The 14,123-nt window shown below is 39.2% G+C and overlaps 1 protein-coding gene across 2 annotated transcripts in view; it reads right to left on the minus strand.

The window, feature by feature from the left end:
- Positions 1–11,668: 11,668 nt before the first annotated feature.
- Teh2 (tipE homolog 2 phospholipid transfer protein) overlaps positions 11,669–14,123 on the minus strand; it is a 34,473-nt gene continuing 32,018 nt past the window's right edge. Inside the window, exon 5 of one of the 2 annotated variants that reach the window (XM_073985905.1) lies at positions 11,669–12,018. In XM_073985905.1, coding sequence (XP_073842006.1) covers positions 11,973–12,018 — 46 coding nt within the window. In that variant the 3' untranslated portion in view covers positions 11,669–11,972. Of the gene's footprint in view, positions 12,019–12,211; positions 12,365–14,123 lie in introns of those variants that run through there. The other variant, XM_073985906.1, reaches the window with a different exon arrangement.

The following is a 14,123-nucleotide window of genomic DNA, read 5'->3' on the forward strand; positions in this document are numbered from 1 at the left end:
AAATCCACAAGAGCCATTTTTTGAGCCATTGACCAATTTTGCTGGATCCAGCGAGAAAAATCCATATTTGCGGCCAGGTGTTCATGCAATATCAAATGTTAGTTGGTGGAAGAAATGCCCAGGAAGCCTCTATCTCGCTGTATTTAACACGGAGATATTGCATTATCCGTTTACGCACGGCTTAATTTTTTTCTGGCACAACCGCCGTTTTTGACGACCCTCACGACCTTGGGTTTTTAGCGACTGTCCGCCACGATTGAATTTATTGAACCAGTTTTTTATAGTCCTCTAGGATGGTCCTTTATCGACATACAAAGATTTAGTTTGATCGATGCACTCTTGCCGTGATTATCCACGTCGAAAGTTATGGAAAATTATGGGAAGAAAATGTTCACAAGTAAATTCCTTTTGTTGGCAAAGTGATTTTTTAAAGTCACTGTGAACAATACAACAGAAGGTCGTATGTCAAACTGACCTGAGTGCGCTTAGTCTGAACACCATAAAACTTTCCAAAAAAAAAAAAAAATCAAATGACACCAGACGACACTGCAAGTTGCCAAGCCAGAATGTTTTTTAGTACCCCTCGTACTCCAGACTTTTTATACCCTCAGCATTTATGCTAACGAGGGTATATATGTACATTTTCATACGGGCAAAATGTGCCTCATCAAAAAATGGTTTTAGACCCCAAGTATGTTTGGACGAAATCTGTTTCAGACAATTTGAAGTCGATTTAGCAATGTCCTTCCGTCTGTCTGGCTGGTGCGCACGATAACTCTCGAACGGATAAACCGACTTGGTTCAAAATTTGGCTTTCGTAATATATTGTCCAAACTTAGTTTAAGTTCGAAGATGGGTCATATCGGTCCACTCCTTCCGGTTCCTCCTCCACATAAGTTCGAAAATGTTCGGAAATTTTGTGCGCACAATAACTCTTGAAGAAAGTAACCATTTTGGTTCATACTTTGCACATCGTACCAGACTTAGATGAGGTTCCAATACGGACTCAATCGGTCCACTCCTTCGGGTACCTCCCACACAGAATTTCGGAAATGTTCAGTTTAGAACCTGATCTCGAATCGCTTTGATATTTATTTTAAACACCTTGTATGCACTGCCTCCATACGACGGTACAAGTTCCATCAGGGGCAAGTCCATACTTCCTGAGAAAATAGCCTGAAAGGTGCAAAAAACCTCTATCACACCGTGTGTAGTGGTTGGAGCGAAATATAACTCTCGAACGGATCTGCCGATTCTGTCCACAATTTGGCCTTTGTAATATTTTGTCCAAACTTAGTTTAAGTTCGAAGATAAGCCATATCGTTGCTTCCACAAGCAGACTAAAATTTTTAGCGGTTTAGAAGATATGAGCCTGACAAAATGATCCCTTTTGTCTTCAAGACCTCAGGTCTTTGGGGGCCATAAGCGCGAAAGTCGAAGTAACAGAGACAAACGCCGGGACACGTCTTCTATCACGCTGCGGTGTCAGAATACGGTTAACCAGCAAAATTTTAAGGAAGGTGTTCCATACGATGACGTGATTTCATGGCACCTTTTGCATTGGTCAAACGAAGTCGTGAAAGATCCGATCTTTTCAAATTGTCGGATACTCGAAATCACAACCAACGTTGTTAAAACTCTCGTCGTAATGATAATGTCATTGCAAAGAGTTGGTGAAAAGGTCATTCCAAGGCATTGGTGGAAATGACATGCCTAAGCATTGGTGAAAATGACATGTCAAAGCATTGGTGTTAATGACATGCTTTGGATCCAAAAATGAATAGCATCTTCTGTGGTCCACGCTCATATAAAATTCATCGATGAAGATGCTAAAAAGATGACATGCCAGATCACTTGCACCCATGATTGAATGTCATCTTTGGCAGCGAACATATTGCTGGGTAATAAACCATGACTCAAAAAATGACACAGTGTAATTTTTCTTATTCCTAACCCTCTAGCCGGCAAGCCTGCCTTTAGACGGGTCGCAGTAAATACGTTGTTATGCAGCTCTATTTTTTTTTTAAATCTGTTTTTTACAGTAAATATCAGCAAAGAATCGAAGGACGCTCTTACTGACAAAAAAACACAGCGATCATTTGTTTGCTGATTACTAATTATTGATTCATGTCATCATCATGTACATATTCTTTCGTGTGTAGTGTTTGGATCAGTTTTTTGGCGGAACATAGTCTTTAGAGGGCGAAAACTGGACACCGCGTAAAGGCGGACCTGCCGGTTACGTACGGTTGCGTACACATTGCTAAATTCACAGACAATTTGTATTTTAGTTTTCTCTAAACATTTTTATATTTTAGACATTCAAGCACGAAGAGAAATCTTCAAAAATGTTTCCCTATGCAAAAGAGTACGATATTGCCACAAATGTTCAAATTTCAATCACGTGTGACATAAAAATATATATAGGAATATTAAATATTTATATATTTATCACGGTATCCCAATCTTGAGAGTTACTTTTCCTAAAATTCCTTTGAGACAAATTGTAACTCTGTGGCATCCAACCAATTTGTTTCCATCAAAAAATATCTTCTTTGAGGACACCACAAAACAAAGAAACCTGAGAAAGTGGGATATGATGATCTTTTCAAATTTTCTCAATTATTGAAAGTCTTAATAAACAAACTGATATTGTACCAGAAACATCGGGTATGCATTGACGAACAAAGGTATTCTACAAAAATGTTGACAAAATTTTGACAAATTTCCCTTTTGTTGATCAGGTGCGATATCCTTTGTGGCTGTGATGGTTTTTCCAATTATTCAACGAAGCTGGCGATAACGATGTGATTCCTCAAAAACATGACATAGGAAGATCACCCAGTGTATCAAACACCAGGTGACATCCTTTTTTATTGGATATTTAGGATCGCAAAGGTAAAAATTATGTAAATTACATGGATATAAGTCCGAATACACAAATGTATGTTTATGGAACAATAAATTTTTTTCCAAATGTATCTTAAAACACAATTAAAAAATTTAAAAAATCAAAAGTTCAAACATTATTTTACTAGAATTATTTTATTACGTTACCAGGCAGGTCCGCCTTTTGGCGGTCAATAACTTTTCCCATCTAGAGGATAATTTTAACATTTTTGTCAGCTTTTACTATTTTCACATGTCTTATTTACCTAAAAAACTATCGATAAATAATTTTTTAAATCAGAAAAATATTGGCCGCTTAGAGGGTTAACGCTGTACTTACTTGTTTTTGTTTTCCTTTTAAATAAAAAACACACTTCACAATTCGTTGTTATTCAAATTTTATATTTATTAAGTTTTGTCCACAAAAACATTAAACCATTTATGATTCGGTATGCTTTAGTTGGTGATTTTGTTTCGGTCAGAAAAAAATTATGTATTTCAAAGTAAATGGTGCAATAGTTATAGTATGTAATTATGTATAATAATATATATTGTAATTCTTGTTATATTTCTCTTAATAATAATGAGTTGCATGTTTCCATTTGGTTTTTGGTAAAAGCTAAAAAGGGGAGTTTTATGGATAAAGGATAGCCATTTTATTATTTTAAGTTTTTTTTATAAACTTATATTGTTAAGCGGTATGATATTTTGAATTTTTCTATAAAATTTTAGTTTAGACATTTGCTTTGCTGGTTCTTTGTTATTTCTTTGTTGTTTAATTTAATTTGTACAATTTTTAGAGGACATTTTTGCATTTTATCTATTTTTTTTTAATATAATCGCTTATGTTGATGAATTTATATTAAAATCATTTTCCAATCGTGATGTATGAAGTTATAAGTTTTAAGGAAATAAAAGCTAAATTTTATAAGGGAATTTTTGTCAACAATTTTAGATAAATATTTGTTTGTTACTTTTTATAAACTAAAATTTTACACAACTAAAATGTGTATATCACAATTTGTCATTTTTGTTTTAATGTTTCTATAATTGTTTACAATTTATCTAATGTTTATGAAACTATATAACAAAATTGACTAGTTTATTAATAAAGTAATAAAAAACTAATGTAATTAATAGGAACAAAACTTAACAAAAAGGCATATTGAAATCATAATTTAATTTACAATTTTCTTTTTGAATATTGCTATTTTAAAAAGAAATAGAAAATTTAAGGATTCAAACTTCCTTTTATGTTAATTATTAAGGCAAACAAATGTCAGGTATGAAAATGTATTTCCATTAACATAAACGCAGAAATTTTGGCGGTGTCTTCCGAAAATTGTGTTTCTTGACATGTAAAAGAATACTATTGTCTCCTGAGTATTTAATTTTTGTATCCTTATTCGATAATATTAATAATCATCAAAAAAGGACCAATATGAGGAGGTGGTCAATGTATAAATTGTATTTAACATGCTATCCTTTTATGAATGGGCAATATCAATGTCTTTAGCGCAGACTGCAACATCCTCTATAATCAATTGAGAGGGATTTTAGAAACGGCTGTGGATATGCCAAGCCTATTAAACCTCTTCTGAGGAGAAATGTTATTTATAGGATAGAAGAATTGTATTCCATGCATCATACAGGATTTTAGGAATTACCCCAATTTGAACCATTATGAGAATGTCTTTGCTTTTTTACTCTTGATATACCCAAACTTTTTATCACGTGGAATTTATATTTATTAAACCTTCATGATATTTCGAATAATGTCCCGTTCTCGGGAACAATGCCAAAATATTACCGGCATTACGGTGAAACGAGAAAAGGTATCGAAAATATAATGCACCGTATTAAGGTTGAGTTTGGTAACCTCACTCGGATAAAGGTCAAAGTCGTTAAAATAATTTTTATCTGGGCCCATGACCTCGGCCGAAGACAATAATGAATAGACATATAATACGTTTTTTTGCGCCTAAAAAAACCTCTTTTCCTCCAGAAAAGAATGACTGATTGCTATCAGACCTGACCACATGTTGCGTATATTGAAACCACCAATAAAATTACTAGGTTCTCCATATAAAAAATGTGCAGTTTACCAACGGTCCTAGGCTTACAGGAATTGTGATATAATCAGGGAAGTGGCATAACCACACCTAAAGTTGGTGCACTGTATTACAGCAGTCATGGAAAAAGCCAGAGTTTGGCTATATGTTTGAATTTGAAATCTAACACTTTTACACTCGATTCCAACTTAATTAGTAAAAAACCTTTTGGAAGAGTTCAGTATATCCCATCGTGTGATCTTTTCAACATTTTGCTGCAGAAGGTTATACGAGATGAGGGGGTGAATGAACATGACTCATGTTATCAGCTCAGCGATAACTGATTATTCCGAAAGTATTATGGACTCATTCGACAGGAGGGTGACAATGCAGCATCACCATGCAAAAGGAAGCTTAAACCTACTAAGTAGCTGCAATGTGCCACCAGCTTACCATAAAAAATCCATAAACCTGTCTACAAGGAAGTTGCTCTGGTGAAGGAGCATACTTTATCTGGAGAAATGGAGCATGTGGTTTGACGGCGAACACTTTTAAAGCTTTAAATATAAAACCTAGTCCTCAAGAATGAATTTGATGAAACTAAGTAAACTGCGCTCAAAGTGAAAGATGGGAAAGCTCAACCTATGGGGGTATTAACTGTGGTGACTGTTGTCGATACACGCATCGTGAACACCGGCCAAAATGACAGGCGTTGTAGTTCGACTTCAGCAAATGTTCAAAGAAATAGGTCGTCCCACTCCCAACTTTAACATCATGTGCTGCATCGCATTCTTCGCGTAGTCATGGCAGACTAAATCACCACACATTGATTATTTCTTTGTGCAGTATCTGATGAGCAATTATGCTCCATTGAGAGTAGCTTTCACCAATGGCAAAACTGAAATTAAAGAAACGGGCGGCTGCAGAGACGACATAAAGTTTCTCTTATGTCCCTTCCCAGAGAGGAGTGAAATCCCTCTTGTAAAATTTAACCAGATCCCAAACATCTGCAACGCTTGGAACTCTGGTATCATTTTAGCTCTTCTTGTGTTTATTCTGATGCCTGAAGCCCGGAACAGGTTGCATAAAATCTGTGCATTTATGTCTTGCTCATAGGCTGGACATTCCTTCATACAATTGTTCCGCGCTGAAGATTTTGAAATTTCGAAAATCTCAAATGCTTAAAGAGCACGCAGGAAAAAAGATAAAACCCCAATGAACAGCGATCAAAGTTATGCAGGACTTATACAACCCCTGCCGCAAGAAGGACAAGTCTTGGTCTTACAACTGCTGTTTGCTACCTTTTGGGCAAATTTACCCCATTGTGGCGGTCACATTAATACCTTCACAGAGATTTTGTTTTAATGTCCTACACATCGGTTTCCTGTTTTTCCTACACGCTTCAGCTGAATGTTATCAACAGAGATTTCGACTATCTGTCCATCAAAGATACTTACGACATAAAGTTTCTCTTCCGTCCCTTCCCAGAGAGGAGTGAAATCCCTCTTGTAAAGTTTAAGCAGATCCCAAACATCTGCAACGCTTGGAACTCTGGTATCATTTTAGCTCTTCTTGTGTTTATTCTGATGCCTGAAGCCCGGAACAGGTTGCATAAAATCTGTGCATTTATGTCTTACTCAAAGGCTGGACATTCCTTCATACAATTGTTCCGCGCTGAAGATTTTGAAATTTTGAAAATCTCAAATGCTTAAAGAGCACGCAGGAAAAAAGAGAAATCTCCAATGAACAGCGATCAAAGTTATGCAGGACTTATACAACCCCTGCCGCAAGAAGGACAAGTCTTGGTCTTACAACTGTTGTTGGTAGCTTTGGAAAAACTACCCCATTATGGCGGTCACATTAATACCTTTACAGAGATTTCGTTTTACTGTCCTACTCAGAGGCATCGCCTTCTTGTTTTCCCTAGACGCTTCAGCTGAATGTTATCCACAGAGATTTCGACTTACTGTCCATCAAAGAGACTTAAGTCTCCTGTCCTGCACGGAGGCATTTTCATTCTGTCCGTCACAGGTACATGAGTTTCCTGTTCAGAAAATAGACAATACTAAAACTTTGGCTTCCTGCCCTCCACAGAGACATTGTCCTCCTGTTCCACCCGAGGCTTCGACGCCCTGTTCTCGACACATGCTTGTCAAACCCTGCATAGGTTTTGGCTTTCTTTCTACCACAGAGACATAGGACTCCTGTCCTCCATAAAGGCATTCTGCCCCTCATAGATACTTAAATTACCTGTCGAACATATCAATACGAACATATCAATACGTTCGCAGACACTTCGGTTTACTGTGGCACGTAGAGGCTTCGACTTACTGTTTCTGCTTGAGACCTAGGCATCCTGTTATCCACAGATGTTTGGCTATCTGTCCACAAAAGAGACTTAGATCTCCTATCCCTTACAGATGCTTTGGATTCCTGTTCGTTGGAGAAACAATAGTAGTTTGTACAAAAACTTCGGCCTCCTCTTTTCCGTAGAGGCTTCGGCTTTGTTTCCACCAAAGGATCTTCGGTTTATATTCTCCACAGAGGCATTTGTATTTTTTCCTGTTCGTTCCTGTTCGATAGATTATATCTGTATGCTTCGGCTTCATGTTTTCTACAGAGGCTTCGACTTCCATTTCTCCTCATTCTCCTCACAGGCTTAGGCTCTCTGTTCATCACAGAGGCTTCGGGAATTCCATTCAGGTCTGTAAAATCGTCGAACACCACACACAACAAAGCAATCCCACGGCAGCGGGTTCTTTCGTACCGGATTGACCCGGAACTACACAACATCCTTGTTTGTACTCGTATGTTTGTATTTGTTTCGTTTTTTTGTGTTGGGAGCAGCATATCCCGGAATGCCTGCTCCGAATTCTTTTGGTCTGTGCCGGGACGGAGGAAAACCCAGGACCAATATATTTGTGCTCGGTTTGCCACATCCGCATCTTCACCCACATCCAGCCTTCGGTGAGATGCAATAGATGTTAGGAGTGGGTGCATCTAAGGGGTTGCTCTGGACTTGTCCACGTGAGGGACTATGTTGCTGCATGCTGTGTGAATACAGTCCCCAGTGAGTCGTCATCGGATTACGAAACTTCCTCGTCGTCTGATTATGAGACTCCCCCGCAGTCCCCTCGACAACAACCGCACATGCAGCCTTTAACACCAGCCGTTGTTGTCCCAATCCCGGAAACTGCATCATTTTTGCAATTTAATTGCAATGGACTCCGAGGTAAGATTGAGGAAATAGTAGATTTCATGAGTCGGAGGAATATCATGGTCGCTGCGGTGCAAGAAACCAAGCTCAACAACAACTGTAGCTTACAACGTTGCGATGGTTACAACGTGCTAAGGAAGGATCGCACCAGAAGTGGAGGTGGGGGATTAGCTTTTCTATTGCACCAGTTTGTCCAATACAGACCTATCTCGCTTAAGCCTGTCTCTAATGACCCGTACATGGAATGTATGGGGGTAGCAGTCAAGTGTGGAACTGCCGAAATCGAGTTGCTCAACGTATACATCCCGCCGAGAAATAGCTGTATCTCAGATTACGTGCCTAACATTAGCCCGACCACAGAGGTACAGCGCTGGCTGAGCAGATTGACAGCTCTACGTTTTGCACGGTCAATGAGGACGCCCCTACCAGAATTAGAGGAGAGTGTCACAGCTCGCCAGACATAACCAGTGTGTCACCTGGCCTGACAAATGACGTTACTATCTCCCCGTAATTTTCTCCATTAGCAGACCACCCGATTTCATTACCTCTGAAGGCCGCACATTCGTCAATCATAAGAAAGCTGATTGGCCGTGTTTCAGAGAGTTCACAAATCAATTCAGAGAACTGCCCAATCCTTCTGATGTTCGGGTAGCGGAAAGGACGTTCCGAGACATCATCACTGCTGCAGCCGCTCGCCATATCCCTGCTGGTCGAATACCCGAAGTAAGACCAAACTTTCCAGCATAGGCGACGGGATTAGCAAATGAGCGTGATGAGCTACGTCGAACCAACCCCTATGACCCCATAGTCAGGGAGCTTACACTGGAAGTTAACAGGCTGGTCGGCATAAGCGGAACAAGTGGTTAAATCATCTGAAGAATTGCAACATTGGAGCCGGTATAGGTGAATTGTAGGCAACGGTTAAGTCACTCTCGATACCTGGAAGAAGGGAAGATAGGACCTCAGTCACGGTTGGCGACGTTACCTTGACTGACCCGAAGAGGTGCGCAAGTTATTTCAATCGACAATTTGTGGAGCACCCCGAGAGTGACAAGGCGAAGAGAAGAGTATTACGTCTCATCAGATCTCTTCCTGCCGAGGAGGAACCACCACAGTTTACACTGGATTATGTTGCCAATCAGGAACGCTAAATCATCAAAGCGTTGGACCCTGACGGAATCTCCATGGTAATGCTGAAGCAGCTGGATGAGCCAGGAGTGGAGTATCTCACTAAAGTTCTCAACTTGTCGCTATCCACCCTCATTGCTTTTCGAAGTCTGAAAAATGGGCAGGCTGGTCCCACTACGGAAGCCCGGCCCAAGGATGCCAGCAAAAGTGAATCGTACAGGCCGATTTTGCTTTTGTCGCCCGTACCAAAGACCCTTGAATCTTAGGCCTCAGAAATAGCTATCAAGTTTCCGATCATCAGCATGGATTCCGTAAGCAGCACAGCACGACAACTGCGCTGCACGCCATTACCACACATATTTGTCAAGGACTCAACCAGAGACGGCCGTGCGATAGAACAGTGATGGTGGCGTTTGCCTTTGATACAGTCAGGCACTCCATGCTGTTTGAAAACATCGAGCGGACAACCCTCAGGCCAAGCTTGAAGCGTTGGATAGTCAATTATATGTGTAGACGCCAGTCGTACGTGGAATTCAGGAACAAGAAGACCAAACCCCGTAGAGTGAATCAGGGAGTTCCCCAAGGTGGGGTGATATCTCTGGAACTGTTTAACCTCTACCTCTCCTGTATTCCACCCCTTCCAGACGGCTTCGAGATAGTAACGTATGCGGATAATTGCACGATCCTGGCGTCAGGTACCTATCCTGATGCCATCTGTGAGAGACTGAACAGCTATTTAACCGATTTTACCACCTTTTTCCATTCGAGGAATATGCAGATTTCCACCACAAAATCAACAGCCACTCTGTTCACACATGGACAGCGCAGTTTGGAATTAAATGTCGTGGTCGACGGTAGCAGAATTCCGAACACAAACTGCCCCGAAATTTTAGGGGTCACATTCGACACTACTTTCACGTCGTGCGCGCACTCCACATCTATCTGCGACAAACTGAAAAGTAGGAACAAGGACCTCAAGTCCCTAGCCGGCAGCACTTGGGGTGTAGATAAAAAAACTTGTTGACCACATATAACGCGATAGTTCGGTTTGTGGTAAGCTATGCGGCGCCAGTTTGGTCCCCGGAATTATGTGATACGAAAGATTGAAACCTGCCAGAATGCCACCCTGAGAACAGCAACAGGGTGCCTCCTCAAGTCTTCAGTGGGCCATCTACATGAGCAGGCAAAGATTCTTCCAGTAAAGCAACACAATGAGATGCTTACGATGCAGTACTTGCTTGGTTGTTACATTGAGAGCCACCCCAATCACCATCTGCTGGCTAGGCCCGACACATTCAGGCATATCAGGAAGAATATTCATGCTCTAGAGACGGAGATCCAACGATATAGGAGAGAACCCCTAAATCAACAGGCATATCAAGCAGGTTTAAATAGTATTCACACGGATGCAGTTGCTAGGGCCATAAGCAAATATAGTGTAAATAAAGTCCTCGAAATACATTCCCCATCTATTGCAGCTGAGGAGCGTCAGCTGCCACGACAAACTAGAGTAGTTTTGGCTCAAATACGATCGGGATATTGCAGTCGCCTAAATTCTTATTGGGCGGAAATCGAACGCGGTGTGCAAGACATCTGCCCAGTATGTGGCATGGGCCCGCACGACACAAAACACCTTTTCAACTGCCAAGCCAAACCTACTCATCTAACTCCAGTGGATCTGTGGTTACATCCCATCGAAGCAGCCACTTTCCTGGAACTGGAGATAGACCCAGAGCCAGATTGAACAGAACATAAAACATAATAATAAATACTGTTACAACAACACACAACAAAACCAGTATCTCTAACCGTTCTAATGTAGGGAACCGAAAGAAATTGTTGTGACATAGTTGCATACCATATTGCTTTTCTATATGCGTTCCCAGTTGCCATTATTTCTGCGAGATCACATGGATCAGAAGCATGCCTAATGTTCCAACAGTTGAGTCAAAAAATGAAGTTGCAACTTCAATAAAAACCCGATTGAATGGGGTCACCTTTACACTACATACATATGTACATATGAGTTGGAGAAGAACCAACGCTCATAGAGCTTTGAAATCCATTGTAGCCATGCCAATTTAGCAAGTAATATTCTGTAAATTTAAACAATTGTATATAACGTCACCCGTTAAAAACAACAACCACATGAAAAAAGAGTAAGTGATGCCAAGTTTGTTCTTCAATTTTTCATGTGGCTGTTGTAACGCAACGCTCAAGGCGCTGTATGTGCAGAGGCCTTTTGTGATACTGATATACAGCATCTTACCCTTGCGCAAGTATACCCATTAGTTTAACCGGCACGAATTAAGGCCTTTCAGGATTTAGCATTTGACTTTTCACTTAATATTTGCATTACTATTTTAAAATGACACTGACCATTTTTTTTCACATGTATAAAGAAAGAATGTAAGTTATTCTTAAATAAATAGATAAACATAAACGTATATAGTAACTAAATTCATAAATAATAATTTTACAAACTGCTTAAATTCAATATATTAATAACTAATTTACATAATTCTATTATTTTTACTTAAATCTTCATTTTATAAATCCATAAAGTTTTATTAAAGAAAAAAAGATAAAACAAATTTTTCAAATTCTAAATGTGTGTATCTAAATATGATTGTATGTATACTATAATACTATAATTTATTTATAAATGTGTGTGTGTGAGTGTGAGACTAGTATTCCATTTCATCCTCATCATCACTGTGACACAGTAGTTTGCTACAGAAAAGAAAAAGGAAACAAATTGAACGGGGTGAAGAGAAAACAACAACAACGTAAAGTACAAAATTTCATTTGAGGAGAAGGGGTTGCTGCTTTAATCGATCGAGTCGGTGATGAAGTTCGGTGTAAAGAGATATGATGTAGCCATTATACGTAGTAGGACTAGGATTTGCTTGAGCTGAGTTGTTAATGTTGATGGAGTAGTTATAGTAGTAGTAGGTAAGTACTTATGTAGGTGACAATAAGACAGGAAACGGAAACAAGTTATTTGATTTCAGACAATAACACATTTACACATGCAATGAAAACAAAAGTTAATTCGCTATGGATCTACAACCAACCACTAGAATATAAAAATTGTTTAATAAATAAAATATGAAATAGAGAAAAAGAATAGAACATGCCATTATTAGGAAATGATATAGAAATGTGTGTATGTAGGTTTATGTGTAGAGGAAATGATACGCTAATGTGGTAATGTAAAAAAAACATAGTTAGTGCAATTCTACAATGGTTGCGATATAAACATTTGAGCTAAAGGACTTTAAGAACTTTAAGAGAACACTTTAATAAAAGAGAAGACCTTAAAGTATTTTCATAAAAGACCAGGAGCTGGATTCTTGTTCTATGAAAATTTGAAATTAAAAATATTTCCTTTATAATGTTTTCATTTGACAGTTTTTCCCTTTATAAAAGTTTTCATTTCACATTTTCCTAGAAACAGAATTGAGCCCCAGTAGTGCGATTCTCAAACTCATTTATTGAGTTACCGAGAATTGTCGGTAAACTTAAAATGCTTATAATTTTGGTAATTACCAATGTTTTTCGGTAAGTTAGCAACGAATAAAAAGCAGTCGTAAAGTTCTACCGATAGCAAGAGTGTTGTCAACTTTTATTGATACTTTTCATTCATAATTTTGCTTTTTAATGTTACCGATTTTTGTCGGGAGTTACAGAATTCCACTACAGTTGTGTGACTCTAAATCATTTTTCCGGTTACCGACCAAAACCGGTAAAATGAAAACGCAAAACTATGAATGCGAAGTTTGAATTAAAGTTGACAGCAATTTTGCTATCGGTAGAACTTTACGATTACTTTTTATTGGTTGCTATCTTACCGACGTAGGGGGTGGAAGATACCAAGGAACGGTCCTGACCGGTTTTAACATGGCAAAGCCCAGGATTTATCTTGGCCCCTCTTTCATCTCAAGTGGACACTGACCTCCCCGTGATGTCACCTGGGGAACTGCCTTTAACACCCGTTAAAGGTAGTGAGCTAACATGTGCCGCGCGTTCACCCATAAGAACGTTAAAAACTTGGGTTTGGGCGTCGGGTTAGTAACCCTCCCCTAGAAAAAACAGCCTACTATGAAAAACGAAAGAACAGAAAAACAAACCCCTCTAAAGTTGTCGAACCCCGCAAACGTTTTAAGGACCATGATCTGCGAATCTGCACCTGGAATGTTCGCACTCTTTATAGTCTTTATAGAGAAGGTGCAGTCTTCGCATTGGCAGACGTACTTGAAAAGTACAAGGCCGATATTACTGCCATACAGGAAATACGATGGATTGGGAAAGGCGTCACAACAACACCTAAAGGTGACGCACTGTATTATAGATGAGTTTGGTTGCGGATTCGTAGTTAGTCGGAGACTAAAACATCTGGTATCCAGCTTCACCCCAGTGAATGAAAGACTTGCTGCAGTTCGAATAAAAGCTAAATTCTTCAACATCAGCTTTATTTACACTCATGCTCCCTCTGAAGAAAAGGACGAATAGACCAAAGATATATTTTACAAGCGCTTAAAAGAAACATACATATGACCATTGCCCTGCCCATGAAATTAAAATCATTCTAGGCGATTTTAATGCCAAAATTGGAAAGGAGAATATCTTTGGCCCCAAGTCGGGAAATTCAGTCTCCACAGTGAAACATCTGGCAATGGTATGAGGCCGATAGACTTTGAAGCTGCAAAAAGCATGATAGTTAGCAGCTTTAATCATCTCGATATTCATAAGTGCACCTGGCTATCTCCAGATCAAAGAACAAGTAATCAAATTGATCATGTTGTGATAGATGGAAGACATTCATCCAGCGTGTT

The sequence above is a fragment of the Musca autumnalis genome, unplaced genomic scaffold (genome assembly GCF_047663935.1).
Source record: "Musca autumnalis isolate F117 unplaced genomic scaffold, ASM4766393v1 scaffold_4, whole genome shotgun sequence".
Taxonomy (NCBI): domain Eukaryota; kingdom Metazoa; phylum Arthropoda; class Insecta; order Diptera; family Muscidae; genus Musca; species Musca autumnalis.